The sequence below is a fragment of the Varroa jacobsoni genome, unplaced genomic scaffold (genome assembly GCF_002532875.2).
Source record: "Varroa jacobsoni isolate VJ856 unplaced genomic scaffold, vjacob_1.0 scaffold_968, whole genome shotgun sequence".
NCBI classification, from domain to species: domain Eukaryota; kingdom Metazoa; phylum Arthropoda; class Arachnida; order Mesostigmata; family Varroidae; genus Varroa; species Varroa jacobsoni.
Window position 1 is genome coordinate 48,161 of NW_019213870.1, and position 21,029 is coordinate 69,189.

At 38.3% G+C, this 21,029-nt stretch overlaps 2 protein-coding genes across 15 annotated transcripts in view; one reads left to right on the top strand and one right to left on the bottom strand.

The window, feature by feature from the left end:
- LOC111265398 (thymidine kinase, cytosolic) overlaps positions 1-11,605 on the bottom strand; it is a 22,770-nt gene extending 11,165 nt beyond the window's left edge. For 2 of the 11 annotated variants that reach the window (XR_002683457.2, XR_002683456.2), the window contains exons 1-7: positions 10,840-11,043; positions 6,937-7,063; positions 6,640-6,779; positions 5,428-5,635; positions 4,596-4,805; positions 4,251-4,377; positions 2,029-2,103 (exon numbers count right to left, since the gene is read on the bottom strand). Coding sequence is in view for 7 of the 11 variants with exons in the window: in XM_022842038.2 (XP_022697773.1) it covers positions 4,294-4,377; positions 4,596-4,805; positions 5,428-5,635; positions 6,640-6,740 (603 nt within the window). In the remaining 4 variants the exon portion in view is untranslated. Of the gene's footprint in view, positions 1-6; positions 409-475; positions 2,104-3,430; positions 4,378-4,595; positions 4,806-5,427; positions 5,636-6,639; positions 6,780-6,936; positions 7,064-9,312; positions 9,626-10,839; positions 11,045-11,586 lie in introns of those variants that run through there. The other 9 variants (XR_002683458.2, XM_022842038.2, XR_015313067.1 and 6 more) reach the window with 8 other exon arrangements.
- An 80-nt stretch (positions 11,606-11,685) lies between these two features.
- Positions 11,686-21,029, top strand: part of LOC111265395 (TBC domain-containing protein kinase-like protein) — a 13,271-nt gene continuing 3,927 nt past the window's right edge. For 3 of the 4 annotated variants that reach the window (XR_015313066.1, XR_015313065.1, XR_015313064.1), the window contains exons 1-7: positions 11,686-13,527; positions 14,485-15,152; positions 15,490-15,615; positions 17,282-17,434; positions 17,792-18,006; positions 18,490-18,737; positions 19,226-19,604. Coding sequence is in view for 1 of the 4 variants with exons in the window: in XM_022842021.2 (XP_022697756.1) it covers positions 12,510-13,527; positions 14,485-15,152; positions 15,490-15,615; positions 17,282-17,434; positions 17,792-18,006; positions 18,490-18,737; positions 19,226-19,476 (2,679 nt within the window). In the remaining 3 variants the exon portion in view is untranslated. Of the gene's footprint in view, positions 13,528-14,484; positions 15,153-15,489; positions 15,616-17,281; positions 17,435-17,791; positions 18,007-18,489; positions 18,738-19,225; positions 20,693-21,029 lie in introns of those variants that run through there. The other variant, XM_022842021.2, reaches the window with a different exon arrangement.

A 21,029-nucleotide genomic window follows, 5' to 3' on the forward strand; every position in this document is an offset into this window, starting at 1 on the left:
AGAGAGAGAGAGAGAGAGAGAGAGAGAGAAAGAACAAGTTCGTTTAGAAATGTAGGAACAGAAGGTCATTTGTTAGAACTTTGCATACGAGTCTCATGGAATAGGCGGGCACTTCAAGCAAAGATATTGTACGCTCCGTTGTTTCAACTGTCTAATTTTTTATACCAAGTTTTTTAATCTTGAAAGACCAATGTAAATGCGACATGTAACAAATCAAACGGAACTATTAATTTCTGCTCTCATTAGTTAACTACTGTCACCGCTTCACTAGATCGTCAAATTACTTTTGTCTGTCATTAAATCCCTGCTTCTTGTACACTCAGCTTCTATATTCTCATCGTTTCATTATTTAGTCTTCATATGCGCAGTGTCCCTTTCATGGCCTTCCGTGACTGTGCAGTTTCTCTTCTGTAAAAAATGTACTATTCCCGCTAAGATTCAGTGCATTCATACGGCATTGTTAAAACGCTTCTAATCCGTGTTCTTCAGCAAGTACTCCTTTAATTATTCTAGCATTTAATAAAGGTATCCTGCCTGTATGTGCGGTATATAGTGTTACATATTTACCGATAGCTACTTCTAAAGCAGATGAAATCTGTCCACTCGCCTTTTACCCAAAATGAAAAATCCGGTCTGAAACACAATCTTCGTTCGCCCTATTTTCAGCCTTGCTTTGTAAGAATGCTTTTTGGGATGAACTTTTTGCATCCGTACCACCAAACATCGAACATCTATACTGAATGCCTTTTGTATTGTAATGGGGAGGATAACGGACGGAAAACAAGCCGAGTATAAAATTTTCGAGTAAATCTTCGGAGGCTGGGCTGCAATATAACAATTGAACTACATAGCCAAGCAGAAAAGATATTTTGTTAAAACCGTTTCATTTTTGTAAGAGGTATATATATATATATATATATATATATATATATATATACACAGGAAGTTAACAAAAAACAAGCGATCCACGCACAGACAAACATGCATATACGATCATGCAGGCATCGCCGCAGAAGAAGTTACTCAAACAAGAGCCTTCACCTATTGATAAACAATGACAAACATCATACGCAACTATAATTACTACTAGCAAAATTCCGCAGGCAAACAGTTATGGACGAAAGATGCTGGGTATATTATTCAAGGGACAATGATGCATAGTAAATGTATACTAATATCATAACAGTAAAACATTGATAATGGTATAATCAAATTATTATTGATAATAATCATTATACGAACTATATAAATAAGGGTAATGATATAATGTGAGATAAAAACGAAATTATTAGCAATTAACAGCTACCACTAACAATAACGGTATGATTATAATGCTAAATGACTGAATGGATGAATGCATTATTGATTAAGCCATTCGTGTGTTGACCGTATTATGGGGATGCGAGCGTCCCAATGGAAGATAGCATTGAGAATTTCCAACCTCGATACGGAACAATAATAATATGGATGGATTGCCGATTATCGTAACGATTATCCATTGTACAGAATGAAAGAAACATCCAACCAAAAGGAACGCGAGAGATAGATATTTGACCACGCTATACATATTATGCTCTATACATATATTGGTATATAACAGAGGGTAAATAGCTCGCAAAAAGTGAAAATCGCGTAAGTTGGCCCCCGATTTCCCAGTTCTGAGGGTAAGAACAGTTACCATGCAAAAAGATCTGTACTCTACTTCTCACAGAGTTTTGATACCTATGCGAGCCAGCAAATTATATATATATACGTGTACCGATATCGTCTAAACGGAAATCTCAACAGCTAATGCAGACTTAACCTAACTCCGCGAAAACAGACCGCCCCCAGTTTCTTTAACACAGTAAAAAAAAATATATATATACATATTGACTGTGTGACAAAAAGAAACAATTGCTAAGATAAATAAAAACAAACAACGGAAAACTGCGTAAATATAAGACAGATATTGCGCAGCCGTTGTACTCAACTTTATCTAGAATGTCACTTATTTTATTAAAACACAAAATCATCTCTGGTACTCACGCAAAACTATACGCTGTCCTATCACGGCTCGTGCGTTTCTTATGTCCTTCGAAATGGGTTGAAGCAAAACAGAAGCTAGAAGAATTTAGAAATAGAAGGGACATAGATATGAGAATCCTGATAGACAACAGCATTGAAACCACGTCTTGAAAACGTGCGTGTATGTATGTATCCGTATCTCACTTTATGCGATACAATCCATATGATTTTATGCATATGCGTATATGCATATTTCGATCAGATCATCGGCAGCACTTATGAAAAAACGTGAGTGTTGCCATATAAAAAGATATATAATAGAAAATAATACTAAAACACACCGTGCGCATAAAATGAAAATAACCGTGTATTACAGTATAGCGGCGCGACAAATGACACTAAAGATAATAATATTGCTAAATACCCTTTTGAAAAATTATCATATAATAAACATGATTTAACTGAAAATCAACAAAAGGAGAAACGAACGTGCATGTAAAAGTAAAGCACAGCAAAAAAAAAAAAAAGAAAAGGTTATATATATACACATGAGCATAGCTATATTATATACAAACGTATAGGCAGGGGGTGAGGGTTAATTAGTCTCCAGCTCATACTAATACGATTACATTACTAAGTAGACGATAGTCACAAATCTGAAATCGTCACGCTTACGGTTACGTGATTTACGTGGTTTTGGAGTACGACGCGGCCAGAGCGAATTTAGGAATACTAACAGACCCGTAGAAAACGGAGAACGGGTGAACCCTTTTAGGAGGGAAAGTGAAAAGGCCCAGTGGAGATCGTTTGGTTACATGGAACACAACAAATTGTCGTACAGGTTTTAATTGGTGGAGAAAGCTTAAAGACTTCTAGTGGTTTCAAATGAACCGTAAGTAGGATACGCATGACATTTGAAGATGTCGCACCAGCGAAGACGGATGCGGGGAAAGGCAGTTGACGACGGCGACGGCAGAGCAACAGCACTCACTTACACACACACACACACACTGAAAATAGTGATGAGATCCAGCATCGGACGAGCGCGAACCGATGAAGTCACTAATAGGCAGACCGTCGTAGATGTATATAAATATATACAGACATAAATGAATATAGGATCGAGCATGATAGCAAACAGAAGAAAAGAAGGTGAACATGAAAATGGCGAAAGGAAAAATGGAAAATTAAAAAAATATGGCGAAATATGCGCGAGGACCGAATTGGAATGGGACGCGAAGGAATGAAGCATAGTAATACAAGTGGTATTGATAACGATGATAATGTAACGAAAGCCGATGATAAAGGCTGATGCTAGTAGCGAAGGTTGGAAGCTACGGAAGAAATAAGCGAAGAATACCTTTTGAAAGACTCCCTTAAGATGATGACTGACCAAAGTGAACAAAAATAAATTCACATATAATTAATTAATAATAATTAAACTAAATATACGTTGTATTCATTTTCTTCCGCTGAGAAAACATTACTACCGATGAAGTAGCTCATCAGAGCAGCGTATTGTAGCTAAGAGATATTCTGAATGAACGTCTTAGAGTATGTACGTGAATACGACATAAAGGAACACTCGGATTCTTAGGATTGACATAGAATTAATACATGTAGGGTCGTGCTTCGATCATAGAATGCGAGGATTCTGGTCAACACCTGAGGAAGTATGACCAAATTGTCTGGAACATCGCCCCTATGCGGGGATATGGCTAATGAAAATTGAATGCATGGCACATGCTGGTCCATTTAGGCGGTATGATAAGATAATATTTACATATTAATCGGCCTACTATCGCATTAATCGACGATTGAACTATGTTGTTATCTTGTAAAATTTTGTAACGGGAATATATTTCTCTTTTGACCATCGTCCTTTTTTAATTGTACAGTATGCGCACGTTTTTAATCGGGCAACTGTTCATCAAAGGTAGATCTTCATCGGAAGGCGCATTTTCTAAATTCAATTCTGAGTCACTTTTTGCATCAATTTTCTCCATGAAAATTAAATATTCTAATCATGTAGGTATGACTATTTTACTAAAGTAGAAGATTCGAAGCTTGATCCTGCAAATTATAAACCGATAAACATATCCAATCTATATTGAATCTCCCTCACCGTTCAAACATGTGGCAGGTTGTACACCTCTCCGAAAAGATTAACTTCTGCAGTAACCCATTAGTCTAATAAAGTAGTTAGGTCATATACATGCGTAACTAACTGATACGATAATAACCTTTACGCCATATCAGCTTTGCTTGATCGCCTGATTATTATCTCTACTTTTTTTTATCCGCAGGATCCTTTGTGTAGCAAATTCGGCAAACGGCCATGTATTTGTCCGCACCACCGATAACTTCAAGCTGAAACACGAGTATAACGAAATTAGTTTCGTGCTCAATGAAATATGTGCTTTCTATTTCCTTGATCTGTTGAAAACTATATCACTAAATGCACTTGTTTCAACCATTAATTTTTACACTTTCGTGTTAACGAAAAAAACTACAGAGAGGACAATACATTATGAAACATATGTTTCAACTGCACATCTACATCTGAAAGTTGGATATGATAGATGTACCTCTGTTTCATTGCCAATACGCTTGGTGAATGCTGCTCCGTTGTAGCACATCATACAAACAGCTTGAAGCTTAATGACAGATTCGGAAAGGGGAACGAGCTCAAGTATGTTTGCGAAACCTTTGCGTTGGAAAGTTCCATCTAAAGCGGCCACAATTACAACTCTGCCCTGGCTTGCCATACGTTCGGCAAAGGCGACCGTGTCAGGAAACTAGAATATTTTAAACCGAAACAACAAAAAAAAAACGACAGTTGAACGCCTTATCGCGATAGCTAAAAAAAAAAGTTAGAAATTTCTTTTAGCACATTTTAATATTTTTGTTGATTCGTCTATTTCTTTTCAGAGAAGTGAATATCTCCTAAGGTCCTAAGAGTATCTGACAGTCCTTCGTATCCGCCCAAATAGTCGAATAGGCCTTCGATCTTCAGAAAAAAAAAACGGATTTTCCAAATATGGGATTCTCACAGATGATAGTTTCGCAAATAGTTAAACCAACATAATATTGCGGTTTATAAAGCGAAGTGATATGTCAAATGTTGGGCAAATATTTTTCACAATCTTAGTCATGAAAACCCCGCACAACTAGCGAAAACACGGCCCCCACGGGTTTTGACCAGCATAAGATGAAACGGTTAGCACAAATCTAGAATCAAATGCTCAAAGAACTTCTGGTTCGTTAACAAACGGTACCATACAGTAGCAGGGTATCTATTTATAGAAGGAGGATGATCGAATTCTTTTGGAAGCTAGTAAATATGGTAGTAGACAAGTAGTGCCCATTACAAAAATTTTATTTAGTTCATCTTAATATCTCAATAACATTCATACTAACAAATTGTCCCTCGTCAATTCCGATGACGTCATGTTTCTTAGCCTCGTTCTCAACGTCCATAAGTGCTGTAGCTTTAATAGCTGCCATCGAGGCGTGATCGTGTGTGGTTACGTCCTGTGCGTCGTAGCGGTCGTCTTTCTCATACTTAACCAATAGGCAGCGTAGATTAGCGATCTTATAACGCCGCATTCGGCGTATCAATTCCGTCCTGCAAGTTAGTGATCGTTAGCGTTTATGCAGGTGTACGTATATTGAACGATACCGGATTTTTCCTCCTAGCATAGCTAGTTTTTGAAATTGTGATCGCATGACCAGAATAGAAAAGTATTGAATGACGTGTTCTCGCGTACATATATATATATATATATATATATATATACCAAGAGGGAAACAGATCAGTTTCGTTTATCTATTGTTAAATAAGCTATTTTATTCATGGTATTCACATTTATATAGTAGAGCTAATCACATTTGGTTGTGTAGAGTTTGACCAGGTTGTAAGTAGTACTTATTGCAGTGTGCTTTATAGCACTTAGTTCTGTAAATAAAATTAACAATACAAATAATAAAAACTGATAGTTTTTTTAACCGATTTACATCGACTAACACCTAGGCTTACTTATTTAGCTAGTTATCTTTACGTTACACACAATCCGGTTCCTACATGGAGTACACACTAGAAATTACACAGCATTACTCTGTTACTTGTTGCACTTTAAACGGGAGTTAGCTTAGACCTTCACGGCTGGAGTCTGCATTATGGACCTAAACTCATCATTCTATTGTACTACCTCCTTTAATTAGTTGCAGCCACCCTTGTTTTTTCATTTGAATTTTCTTTTGGTGCTTCTCCCTCTTTTCTCTTCCGTATTATTCGATGCATCCCGTTACATTGCTAAGGACACCAACTACTTAATCGTTCTTTGGAGCTCTAAAATCAAGCCTTTTTCATCTTTGGAACTTCCATAAATTCCCTATTGTCGTTGAGATGACTTCACAAAAAAATCATATTCTTCCAGTTTACTTTGGATTTTACGGAAAAATCGCATATAGTTTTTTTTAAAACTTGTCATTTTAAACGCAAGAACCTACAAGCACTGAAGCCGCTTTTAGATCGATCACGCGTGCGTACATAAAAACAGACGTTCCCTCTTTTAAGTTAATAGTAATAGCAAAAATAATAACGTTTACCTGCGATTGCTTGAAACTTACGTCTTTCCAGAAAACATAGGTCCAAGGACAAGTTGAATATGCCCATGGGAGTTCCCGTTCCTTTCGTCAGGTAAACGAGTACCATTCATCTCTATGTACATCCCAATATGCCCGTGGTCAGCCCTAACAAACCCTTTTTCCTAAAAAATCGTAGAACAAAATCATGATGGTATATTATGAACGATTTGAGTATATTCCTGATATTTTCAATGGTATGCTCTCAAATCTCTTACGAGTGTAAACAGGCATACTCTTCTTCTCATTACATCAGTGGGCGTAATTAGTTAAAAGTGATACCTGTCTTAGATCAAAGGTATCAGCTTTCTTCACAAAGGCATCCGAACAAAGTTATGTCGTCAACAAACTTTCATTCAGCCAAAAGGAAGACAGTATTTTTATCGCACAGACATATTTGAAGTAGCTCCTGAAATTAATGCAGTAAAATTAGTTTTCTTTTGAATTGCCAGTCACAGGGCCTTTCCCATGTTTAGAAAATACTAAAGCACTTGAAGTTTTACAATTGTATGGTAGTTCTATTTTATGTATGTTATGGAATTGCTATGTTACATTTTATTTACTATTATTTTTACTTACATAATAGTAATAATGTTATCATAGCTAGCCTAGTTAAAATTAAGGTAATTGCCATGCTTTCGCCAGTATGCGAAAACGGCAAAACAGTAAATCTGCTGGTTAAAATTTTACCATAAACTTCCTCGATTTTTTTATTATTTCAAAAACTATCTACGTTAGCAAAAAACAGTGAACTTACGTACAAGCTTTGCTTTATAGAGCTGAATTTACTAATCTAACCGGTTTTGTCATCTAATCAGTATCTTCGCATCCGACAAGCTATTATGTTTTTACGCAGTCAGGCCGTACGTAGCTTTGACGGCATTTGATGTCGTAGTTATTTCTTTGTTGTCATTTAAATCGTGCCACAGAAATTGAAATTTAATTTGTGGGAAGAACTAGTCAGTATTACCAATACATCGTCGATTTTTTTTGGTCGCTGAGAAAAGCACTTACTACCGCGAGCACTATAAATCGTGCTATTGAAAGGCGCATAAAGTACTCGGTAAAAAATTCCTACCGAATACTGCTATTGATTACTTTCTACTAGCTGTTTATTATGTTGCCATGTAATGATGAAAGATTTCTCCGTCGTAAACTTTTCCAAAAATCTGATCGTTGGATTATCAAACGCTCGTGAGACGTTGAAGTAGTATTTATAATACATACATATCTTAATAAAGGTCATCGGGTATACATTTTTTTATAATTTTATATGATATTTTAGTTCATTATAGTACTTTTCTATACTTTTGGTCAACTGTTGCTCGCATACTCTGGTAGGAGACAGATCACCTAAATCGGCTATGAAACAAATTCTGCTTATTACTAGCATAACATTATTGTTCTCGCTTACTTTAAAGTTTTTAAAAGTTTGAAATACCGTCTTTAGTATACGCATAACTTAAACGACGATTACTCACCACAACGTAACGGTAAGTAAGTAACTTTTTTTTGTCCACATAGCAGCACTAAGTAAATATGAAATTTTTTCGTTTGTTCTATGATGAAATGTGTACTATTATTGTGATTATTATTAATAATTGTATTATCATTATTTAACACAGGATTTACCAAATTTCTGCTTGTTTCACTTATTCCACCCGTTGAGAGCTGGCAATTGGAAGAAACGATAAATGCTTGTCCTTAAACTGTTGATTTAGTATTCACGGTTAGATATTAATGGAAAGAAATGACCGATTTTCGCATCTCGTCCTTTGCATCAAATAAGATAAAATAAAAGCTACTCTATTTAAAAACTACAGAAACATCATGCAGATTTATATCTACCAGCATGAGTACTGCCAATTTTGTTGAGCTATGATATCGTCCGATACGAGCAACATAAGACAAAGGGTCTAGTATCAAGTTGTCACAGAACTTAAAAATCAACTTGCAGCGGGCAAGCTTCTTAGTCTTGTCTTCGATGAGCGGACCTCGCAAAATATTCCGGGCTTGCTAATCTTGGTCTCCTCACGAAGGACAAACAAATTTCTAACTTTTGTCCTATAGAACCATTAGGGAGAAAAACTGCAGACGACCAACGAGGTCACTCTGGGCTACTGACACTAAATACGGCCGACACCCCAGTCTTATGGGCTCTGGTGCAAAGCATAGACTTAATTCATAAGGATGGGTCTGTAAGCTGCAGCAAACCATGCAAGGGGAAGAATTTGTCACCAAGATCAATAAAAACGATGATCGTAAATCGCTAGGTGCTATCATCTCCGAAGTGCGCATCAACCTAGAGGCTATACAAAAAAAAAGTCAAGCAATCTTATCCAGAGGTATGTGTGCGCTTGTCAAAATTTGGACTTAGGACAACTGATCTTGAACCGTATCTATCCTATAAGGTGGAATAGCAGGGCTTTTACGCCTATGGGTCCTGGTACAGCGTCCCATAAATCAGCAGATACGATTCGATATTCTATTTGCAGAGCAAATAGACAAACTCGAGTCCTATGAGCAGTACCTAACTGTTTAAAAAAAAGGCAAACGTTTCCAGGCATTCCTCAAAGAACAGCGAATTAACGCGCTTTTAGAGCGTCTAAAAGCGCTTTAATTCGCTAAAACGTTTAGAACATCTAGAAACGGACATACCTATCACTGAACGTCTGAGCCCTGTCGCAATGCGGAGCGCAGACTGTTGCACATATTTTTGGTAAGAGATTTCGAACTTTTGACCTTTATGACCAATACTACTGAGAATCAATTCACAATCCCAGATTTAGCGAAAGGGCTGAGATGTGCCAACGAGTAAACAAATGATTGATACAGCTTTCCAAATGTCGCCAGTCGGGGCAAAGATTGTCCGAGCATTGTCACAAAGGAGCACAACAAACTATGATGACATTCATATCTTTCTCAGAAAAACTGAACGTTAAGGCAAGGGCACAGAGGCAGCCCTAAGCGACTAGGCTTGTCGAAACTGACATCAGGCAGATTTAAAGCTGAGGTTGCTGCGCTCAAAGCAAATGGTAATCGCTGCCTGCTAACCATATTGACTTTGGAGCGAGGGGGAGCGTTCAGCATTTCCAGCTACCTTTCCAGGGCACTAATGGCTCGCTGTTTAGGGAAACGACAAACGACCTAATTATACGTTTATATGTTCAAAGCAAAGAGATGATCATTCCGTAGTTTGTAAGCAATTAATGGGCACCTTCTAAGTATATATAATAGTATTTAAGTTTAGATTAAAAAGTTCGTCTCTAAAGAATCTTGTTTCCAGTAAATGTAACAAATGGACAAGAGACCCATAAGATCTCGTGTTAAAAAGTAATTTTCGTTGTGCGAAACAAATAAGTTAAATTTTCGTTTCCTCCAGTACGTTACGGCGCTGATTCGCAGTTGCTGTCGTTTCTCTCAGCGGTCAAAATCGGATTATCTATTTAACTCTCAGGTCTATTGGTCTCAGGTAATTAAGTCTTTACGTAGTATGAATTTCAACTTCCGCTGCGGCGACAACAACAAATCTGTCTGATCCAACTGACGACAAAGAAAGTAACAACATCAAATGCCACCAGGGATGCGTAACTTTGCTGCGACAAAGAACTTGATAATCATCATCAGATACCAAAACATTGATTTTATGACAAAAACAAGTTGATTTTGATTTAAAAGGTGCCACTATTTTTTGGCCACACCAAATACTAACATGAAACAGACAAATATTTCTGTGTTGCTAACCAATTGCTGCCGAAACCCTTAATCATTTCCACTCATAGGTTTGATTTCCCCTTGACTCTTCCTAAGATGGGCTTAAGATGGTGAAACATTTATTTATTTGTATTTTTATTTATATATATATATATTTTTTTTTTATTTTAAAAAGATACACACAGTTTTTCGACTTAAACAGAAGTTCTTCCTGACCCTTCAAGAATTACTCTGGAATCAAATTTGTATGACATGCTCTTAAATCGAAGTGCTACTGCCCCATTCTCTTCGATAAACGTTTATCACGATAAAGTGTCCGCAATGAAATAATTGGACTGAAATTATCATTTCAAGCAGGAAGAACACCAGCATCTAGACTGAAGCGTGGCACAATTATAAAAAGGCGCTAGAAAATTCGGCTGATCATTAAAAAAAAAATAGCACATGTATATGTCAGACTGTTCTGCTCACGTTTCTCTACGTAGATGGAAAACGAAGAAGAACTTCTAAATAGCTGTTGAAAACTGTTTTTATACGGCGAGTTTTTTTGGTTTCACAAAACAATAACTTTAAAAATGATAGAATTCATAAACACAGTATAAGTGTTGGGGGAAGTTTATAGAATATCCGAGCTATCGGAGTGGCGTGCGTTTGCCCGCCATATGAAATCGAAACCACTACGATAGTTCTAAGAGGAAACGGCTACGGTAGGTTGAATATGTATATGCGACTAGGGAGCATTGAAACTGGTCTTCCTTGAACCCGTTTGGCGGTATTCCATTAGGTACTTGACAAAAAAGCGAATTGTTTATTCAGTGCAATATAAATAGAATCATATGTAACCATGCGTAGTGCATTATTCAATGGCATTGACATTATGTGAGCTACCAAAGCTTAATGAGAACGTCTATTTTAAACAAGTTTTCTCCAGTGAAATTCGTGATAGTTCAAGTTACTAACTTAAAAAAGTTTTAGTTATTTCCAACATTACTATAAATTAGTCACTGCGCATGGCTGTAACTATATGCTGTTAAAAAGAGCTAACTTATTTAAGTAATTCAGATCGAATCAAGCAATGTTGCAAGAATAGAAGCTACAACATTATCCAACAACTGATTTGGTCAAAGATTTTTGCAATCAAAACACTAAATTTAGTTAAGAAGTTATTATATCTCATACAAAAACTGAAATTAATTATGTTGTTAATTAAATCCTTACCTAAGGAAAAAGATCACATTATAAATACGCTTTTTTATGAGTGCAGTTTTGAATCATCCTGTGTCCGGCGGTCAGCTACATCCGACATTAGTGAGTTCTGACTATTCGTAAGCACCAATGAGGCGCTCTTGGGTAGACGTATTTCTTTTCGTGCTTGAACCTCGGGGATATTTCTTTAACGGCTCCACCCGGCGTAAATCTCGAAAATTTTACATAGTACCGTTTGTTTTACCGCAATCAGCTTAGCGCCGTCACAAAGCTTCTATAGATGGGTTTGGCGGCAGCTGAGCTTCTAGTTTAGGCCTTCGCCAAAGTGTCATATGACAACAATAAGATCCGATTGCTCTAGCGCCAGAGAACATTGGCAGACCTAAAGCTGCTCTATTCGTGGCGGGGCAATGGTCATACCGCAATGAGCCAATAATGACCAGAGAATAAAACTAGACACTACCCTGACTGCTAGTGCTGTCATCGTCTTTAAAATCTGCTTGTTGATGGTGCCTATGACGGAAGGTGCCGTCTATTATTGTTTTCCGCCTGTACGGTAGTAGACAACTTCTCTCCCACTCGCGGTAATTCACTCTGTGGGGTTTATTGCAAATATAGGAGCGCCTGTAGCGGTATTGCTTAGCTGTTGGCTGGCTAGGTAAAGTACGTGTTGCCTGCTTTTGTTTGTCTTAACTATTAACACACAACATAAATTTGCTGTGCGGAGTTTTTGTCTTTACTACCATCGTGAGTTTTGGTGTAATCACAGCTCAGTCCTACAGTATGACTGAACGGTAGAGTAATGACCAGTAGTTGGTGAAAGTTTCATAGCGGACAGACAAAATGCGGCGCCGGTGCTCTATTGTTTTTTTGTCAACGACAGGTGGTTAATTCCACTAATCCGGTGACGGCGGTTTTTCGTCCGGTGTTCTATAATGGCCGCTGTCCAGTACCCCGCCCCATTGGCCTCTCCCGGCCTCTCGTTGGCAGTGCACTCGTTTCTTGCATCGCCTCATGCTCGCAACACCTGCGGAAATAATGGCCTGCCACTCACACCGAACTCAGTGCGCATACTCGGCCGATTCCAGCTACTGAAAACTTTAACACACCCCTGCCTGGCTGCCTATCTCGATCTGCAGCGCGGTAAACATGAACGGGTCGTCATTGTATGTGAGTACTACGAGCGCAACTGCCGCCGACTGCTCGCGTCTGAGCGGAGTCCGATAGCTGAGATACACAGCTTCGCGCACTTCGATGGCCGAGAGGATTATACGCAGATTGTACGACGGGTATTTGTCGAGTCTTTGCACGCTCTTGCATACGTACATTCGCGAGGGCTCGTACACCACACTTTGTCCCTACAAAGTATTCAGCTAACGGACTCTTTGCATGTAAAACTTTCCAATTATGGCACCTATTACGTGACAGAGTACGGGGCTTGTGTGCCATTCCCTATTGGCTTACCGAAGTATCTGCCACCCGAGGTTCTACTTGATAGGAATGGGGTACATTCGCCTAAGACGGACATCTGGTCTCTTGGAATTATTTTGCTAGAGTTGGCGCTACGGAAGGAGCTTCTCAACTTCGATCTTGAGGAACAGATTCGTTTGGTGCTTAAATGTGCTTCGAGCGAAAAACCGGTGATGTGTATTCTCGAAGCTCATAAGCTGGTCTACGAGTATCTGTGTTTGAAAGAAGACGTGCGTGATACGATTGAGGCCTGTCTAACAGTTGCGCTTAGTGAACGGCCTTCGTCAGATGAGCTTCTTGCGCACGCTTATTGCGATATTCAAGTGGATTTGCTGACACGGCCCCGGAAGGGCCTGCCTCCACATGAATTGATTGGTTCTGGAAGTGATCAAGCGGAGGAACGTATTAGCAACAGTTCACAATTGCCAAAAGCGTGGGAGGTTCTCAACGTGCACGAATTGTACTATTTCTGGAGACTGACAGGTGCGTATAGAAATAAAACGATTAATTGTTAATTAATACAATAACATGTATTACTAGATTATAACATGATTTTATAGTGATTTGGTCCACATTAGTCAGCCATTGTGCTACATGCTTAAAAGACTTTATTTTACGTTTGTTTTCTAGCCTCGAAGATTCACTCTAAGCCCCTTGCCAATATTCCTGATTAAGCTGTATTTGGGTTTTAACGCCGAATCAACTAGAAGCTTAACAAAAGAGAAGTTAGTTAACAGCATGTAGGTATTTTTTCTAACAGGAACATTGATTTCATACGAATGATGAAAAAGAAAGGTTTAGAAACAGACATTTCTAATAGTAATTGAAAAGTTAAATTTAATCATCTAACGGATCAACTAACAAGCTTTAATGCTGGGCTCAACTATATAATACTTGGTTCATCGCATTTTCTTGCGAGACGTTGGACTTCGTAAATCGAGGGAACTTATTTTATAAAGGTAGCCCAAGAAATCGATGCCTACGCGTATTCTGCAATAATTTCGAGGTATAAAGAGCTTCTTAGAAATAAATATAAACACGCGGATTAAAATGCTGTGTTTATCACCACTCTCACTCACTGTCGTCACTTAAGTAACTTGCTGCTACATATACCTGTACCTTGATTGATTGCTACTCTATAAGATATCAGGATCCTTTGCTCCTCTAGGAAAAATTTTCAAAATCATCAATCTTTAGATAAATATTAAAAAAAAAAAAACAAAAAAAATCAAAGCTATAACACAATTATGATTATATTGATGGTATATAAGATGGTACTGACTGTGGTAGTAGTCGAGGCTAATTTCAGACCAGAATTATATTCTGGGTTTAAACTATTAATCAAAAATAGAGCCTATGTCGTTTCTATGCTATCTGATAACTTTCTTAGACAAGATCATCTAAGCGACGGCACTATACTTGCGTCGAGTGTGTTCACAGGCGGAGACGCGCTTGCCGAAGTTTCAAAACAGCGAGATTATATTCGAAGTAAAGCTGCCATCTTCGGCTTGCCAAAGCTGACACTACTCGAAGGTGAAGATTGCGGTGCGAGCCGGGACTCATCGTACTTTTATCGCGACACAGTTCTTCGTCTTCCTATGGAGCCCCTTCGTGAGCGACTCAAATCGGTGGATCCGGACATCATGCTCAATTCGATCAGCATCCTCTACGAGGAATACCGCGGTACTAGCAGAGCAGGTGATCGCAGCCGATCCGAGAGTTTCACGACAAAGACGGCTTCGGAACTTCCGCTAGTTATTCGCGAACGCGATATGGATTATCAGATCCGGCGAATGTTCCGTTTTCGGCAATTAGTTGAGCTCTATCCACTAACAGGTCGAAGTATTCGGTTGGAGGCAGAGACCGATATTCCACCATACTTTCGAGGTCACGTGTGGGCAGCCCTTCTTGGCGCTCAGGGTGATTATCAGGCAGAGTTTGCTGAGGTGGATAAGCACAGTGCCTCTTCGATGGACCGTCAAATTGATGTGGACATTCCTCGTTGTCATCAATACGACCCGCTGCTTAGTTCGCCCACGGCGCATGCTAAGTTTCGTAGACTGCTCAAGGCGTGGGTCGCCTCTCACCCGCAATATGTCTATTGGCAGGTATGTTTCCTCTATAACTATTACATTAGATCAGGTACAAATAGGTCAAGGGGTAAGTACGTGTGATTATAAGGAGAGCCCTAATTTGGCATTCAACTTTTTTAACGTTAAAAAAAAGATAACGTTATCTTAAAAACAAATAGGATTAACGCTGCTAATTTAGTACGAAAGAATAGCTATTAGAAATCTTTTATTATTTCTACTAAAATTGATTTTTCGTAGACGAATGTGATATGTTACACAAAATAAAATAAAGAAGGCTTGCTTACTGAGCCTGTACTATTTACCGCTGTCTATTATTATCCGTTATCAATCAAAACGTTTATTGTGTATTTAGGGCCTCGACTCGCTTTGTGCCCCGTTCCTTAGTCTACACTTCAACAACGAAGCACTGGCCTATCAATGCCTCTCACGTTTCGTCGACAAGTACCTTCATAAGTTTTTTTTACAGGACAATTCACTGGTAAGTTCTTCATTTATTCTCTAGTAAAAGGCACCATTATTTATTAAATGAATCATTCGCTTACGTATCGTGCCTTGTTTGCTATTTTGTAGCTTTGTGCACGATAGGACCTTTTTCTTTAGCTAGTAACACGTAACACGGTGTATATTTGACTGTTGGCGTTAATACTTTGTTTTTAGTTTGAAGTCAGTCGTCTGAAGCCATATTCAACGGCATTATCAAACCTGGATGGCAAAGCTGAGGAAATCCTACTTATTATCGGCGTCTGTAGATTCTATATATATATTGCCAATTTGGAGCTTCGTGAAATGAAGCCCATAATGACGAATTTCCCGAAAATATAATTCAGTTCTTTATATACGCTATATTAATAAGTCGCTCCTACTAAATCTGCGCAGTATCTATTTTTCTTCCTCTATAACTTTTCCGAGTTCTGCCAATATCGCCATCGCTAATGAGCACATATATACAGCATACGCAACAGAACAGCGGGTTTCTAAGTATTGTAATAGCATATTTATTTAACTTACAATATTTAGTATATATTATCTAGTGCGGTTTAATAGGAGATTGAAGAAGTTGTTACTTTCCAGCAACTGCTCTAAGATTATGATTTACGGGTAGTATATTTACAGTCGATCCTGTTGATCTAGCCAGGTGTCGTCACATAGGTCATAGTAGTTAGACACCTTGTAAAGAATATTTTTTTGTTAAATGCTGGCCTGAACTCTTTAACCAATAGTAGACGTGTTCTATTTCCTACGACGTTGTTTACGAAGCCACGACATTACTTAAATTACGATATTTTTTAACCGCTTCCATATATTGAGACAAGCTGACTTAGAACATGAAATTAATGCCATGCCTGACCTCCGCCTTGTTTAGTGCAGTCATTGAGGATGTTGTTATCACACAGTGGGACGAGAAAAAATCAGTTTTTTATGGAAACTTCTGTGGGATTTCCCAGTATGGGAGTCTCATTTTTAGAAACTAACGAACGTTTTTGGAAGTGTAAAAAGTTGATTTCTGCAGATATGGATCGCTCTGCTTCTTAGATGTAGATAATGCGCAGTTGCCGTTGATCGCCTTTATCGTGCGTGTCAGTGGTTAAGCTACGGGTTAGATATAACGGGCCAAATGTTTCGCAGTTAAACTAAACAAGATGAGAAATAGATATTTCATTGTGCTTAAAGCCATTACAAAAGCTGAATTCATTAGAATAGCGTTGTCGGTTAGTATGGCCGGCCTCCGAACGCCTTACGCGAAATGTGTGTATCTATAATTACGATCTTCTGTGAGTACCATAAACTATTTCAAGCCATAATGTATATGCCCTTTTTGGTGTGAAAGGGACAATGCTTTTTAACTCGAAATTGTCAAAATAATACTAGGGAGTTTGTGAGCAGTACAGGAGGCATCAAAATAGGCCTTAATGAGAATACGAAGGCAGTTTAATCGGCAAAGCATGTATTTAGCACAGTTTATTCCAAACTATTCATGGGTAAACTAGTTCAGTATACTCTGCTTATGTTACTTTACATTTGTGTGTCTAGGCTCTGCTTCATGTGATATTTCTATTTTCATAGGGTGTTTGTTCCACTTTTATGTGTCAAGTCCTAGAATGACCTTACATACAATAATAAGGGCCTTCGTGGGAAAATTTCAGGTGATAAAGGAGTACTTGGCAGTATTCTCTAGGCTTGTAGGCTATCATGATCCAACCCTATTTTTACATCTTCAGCGGGAAGAGTTCATACCTGATCTTTATGCGATTCCATGGTTCCTCACTATGTATACTCACGTGTTCCCCCTACACAAGGTACAGATCATGCAGTTTGACTCTTTAAGTAACAATAATGATCAATTACAATAGTTTGCATACAACAGATCGTAAATACTATTACTTTTATGTTTGTACGCAGAATTCACAACGTCGAAAATTGAGCTATACGTTTTGTAGTTAATTTTAAACGAGGATAAGCTAGTGGCTTTCCTTTAGTGTTAGTAGTCAAGATTTTTCACTAATTTGACAAAACAGTTTTTTCTTACTTTCCATAGCGATATTTCCCTCTCCGTATTTAAGAGGATTAATAAATTTTCAAGTTTTACTATTCAACTTATAAAACTACATCGTTTTTAACAGAATTTTCATTCATTCATACTTTTCCTCCTGTAGATATATCACCTGTGGGATGCATTACTTCTTCGAGGAGAGGCCTTCCCATTATGCGTGGGCGTTGCGATCCTTCGACAGTTACGTGAACAATTGTTAACGTTTGGCTTCAACGAGTGCATCTTAACGTTCACCGACATGCCAGAATTAGACACTGAGAGGCTTGTGTGTGATGCTGTGCACATTTTTGATGCTACTCCACCAAGTATTTGCTATCGGTTCGTATCTTACGTCATGTTAACCTTAGACCCCTAACATTAGCTGGTAGCGATACATTTCCTACAGAGTGTCATTGTGCTCCTAATAGATTTGAGCATGAGCACAGGAATTTTAAACTGGGCCATTGTAAAATGTGATGTATGGCGGCCCGATTTTCTCGACTGTTAGTATCGTAATGGCAAGGCATCTATGAGTCAGTATGCGATAGTGAATGCAATAACAGTAAATAAAATTCCGTGATCTCTATAAAAATTCCGTAAATTCTATAAAAATTGATATGGCTGCTAAAGTTAAGGAGCTCTAAATTCCGAAGCTGAATTATCTTACCGGCTGCAATAAAATATTTTTTTTAAACAACATTCTAATTTTTATGGAGTGCAGTGTAAGATATATAAGTTAGCTGTAGGTTACATTTATGAGTTGAACCGATTGGTGAAAAGTATACTATAAACAAATAAATGTCAGTTCTCAAAACGTTGCAGGTCCCATTCGCGCAAGCCAATGATGGGTATGACGCCGTTATCGCTCGAAACTCTACGTGAAGAGTTAAGTCCTCGAATATCGACTGAAGACTTTTTCGCAGCAATGGCAGGTGGCAATCGAGGAGATTCCAGGGAACAATCAGGTCGAGGACGAAGTCGGCCAGCGCAAGGGCAAATCCCTATAAGAGATGTTCCAAGGGAACGCGTGCTTGTACTTGATGTACGACCGAAGGGAGAGTTTCTTGAAGGTGGATGCGTAAATCTTCTATAATTTTAAAAATCAGATCTCTGTAGGTTTTAAATTTTGTTTGAAAAATTAGAGATAGGGACCTAAATTCGCAAGTTATAGGCCTAGCAGACACATTAAATTGCATTCCTTAGAACCGGTGCAGTGCATGCAGTTTAGTTGCATAAAATATTACGAACCAATGTCTTTCTGCAAATATGTTCGTGGTAAATTATTGGTTTACTATTAAAAGAAAAATACTATTATTGTAATTAGTTGCACACAAAAAAGCTAAAAAAATTGTTTATTTTGTCCTTATCTATATGGCCATGTAGATCTGGTGTAACCTTACAGCTCTAAACAGCAGGATGATTTTTTCAAAATTTTTTTGATAGATTGCTTTCCAAATAGTTGAAATAAAGATCGTGTTGGTGAAAAAATCCCCTGTTGGTCACATCCAAAGACTATAAGCACCGAGTACCTTATTCTTCTTTTTACTCGATGTTACAGGTTGCCTTCGGGGGGCAGTCAGCATGCCAAGCGCTACAGCATTCACCGCGGAGGGCAAATTGGCATCTTGTGCGGAGGCATCAGCAGTAGCAGCACATCGAGGTCATATGATTGTGCTTGTGGGCAGCGAAGACGATAGGCGAAAAGTGGCAAATCAGCTCGTGACACTGGAGTTCCCCCATGTCGCCATACTTGATGCACATCCGCAACAATTGAAATCACGAATGGCCCCTCCAATTTGCCTCTACTGACTGCACACGCCGGCACCAGCAGTAAGAAGAGGATTATGGTAAATTTTAAAGGCCTGTGAATGTTTTCACTGTAGTGCGGACGTCAAGTCGGGAAAATCAAGGACCGAGAACAGTAAGAGGCTTTTCAGGTAGGATGTCATCTAAGTCGACCGTTGCTGAAGGAGAGCTCGCGACGTACTTGCAAATCTTGCATGCTTGAATGAACTAGTGGAAACATAAAATAGCCGCACATAAAATTGGCTGAAGCTGTTAGAAGTGATGTTTTTATCTAGGCTAATTTTTCAAGATGAAATATTGTAGCCTGACAGAAGATGGCCCTTACTAGTAAGTATCGCTTAATTTAATTCTAAACGTTGCATTACTTAGCAAATGAGTATTATTCTGAGATTATAGGTCTGACGGAAACTTACTCTTATAGGCGAAGTTGCCATACTAATTCAACTGGAAATCAGGGGTCAAATCGACATAGTGTAATAATTTCCAAAGAAGTGAACTCTTTGGACTGAAATCATGTGGGCTTTCTTATATGCCTTACTTGTGCGCATAATGTGTTTAAAAATACGTGAACATGAGGAACTCAAGCCTATGTGAAACAAACCATGATCCAACATCGTGGGTTACTATTGACCTAGTATAACATAGGTAGAGTTCACCCTTGAACTTTTCAATAGTGTGATGCGTTCGATGCCTCTCCTCAACGATTTGTATGAACAGAAGATCTGCGGCAAGCACATACCCAGCAGTAAAATAGCATTACGATGCTTTAAGGCCATCCCAGTGGACAACCTACTACGAGGCATGTACATTATTATGGGGAGATGTAGTTCGGTTGATGGTCTTATTGCTGAACATCGTAATTCAAGCTCGCTCTCAAAAAGTGCATGGAAAGAGAAAACGTGATACGAAATCACCAACTTTTCGTCGATCATAAACTTCTAGTTGCGTATTTTACATGTGATGAAAGTAAATGTTAGTCTAGCAATAGCTTAAGAGTGTATGTTTCGATCCGATAGGGATTCGAGATCGTAATGGAACTTACCTTTCTGTGGCAAATCATTATCGGGGTAAAACGTTTGAAGAGGTGCTGAATCTGATTGCAAGATGAATGAAACTACAGAAATCACCGAGTGGAGAACGTGGCAATACGGTATAGGATAGGGTGGGTTATATTAAAACTAGATCTAATTAATGATGGAATTAAAAGTCGTTAAACGAATTATAGTCCTTATTTTGTTCATATGTTTGGATTGTTATTTTCATTCTCAATTCGTTAATTTTTCAATTAACTGTTTGGTGAAGTTAAGCACTTTTAGATGTGATATCACAAGTGCGTGTAGACACACTCACGAGAAGTGGATGTAATTATGAACGGAGGTCTCGTTTAGTCGTTTGCTTTATTCACCTCAGAGGTAAACATGTAGTCAACGAAAAGGACGAAATGATATAACAGCTATAGGTTAAGGTGTGAAATGATCCATTACAACGTTGAATTAAGAGAATGAAGTAAAGATACGACTTTATTGGCTTAGCCGTCGCATATTAAGTCAAGATAT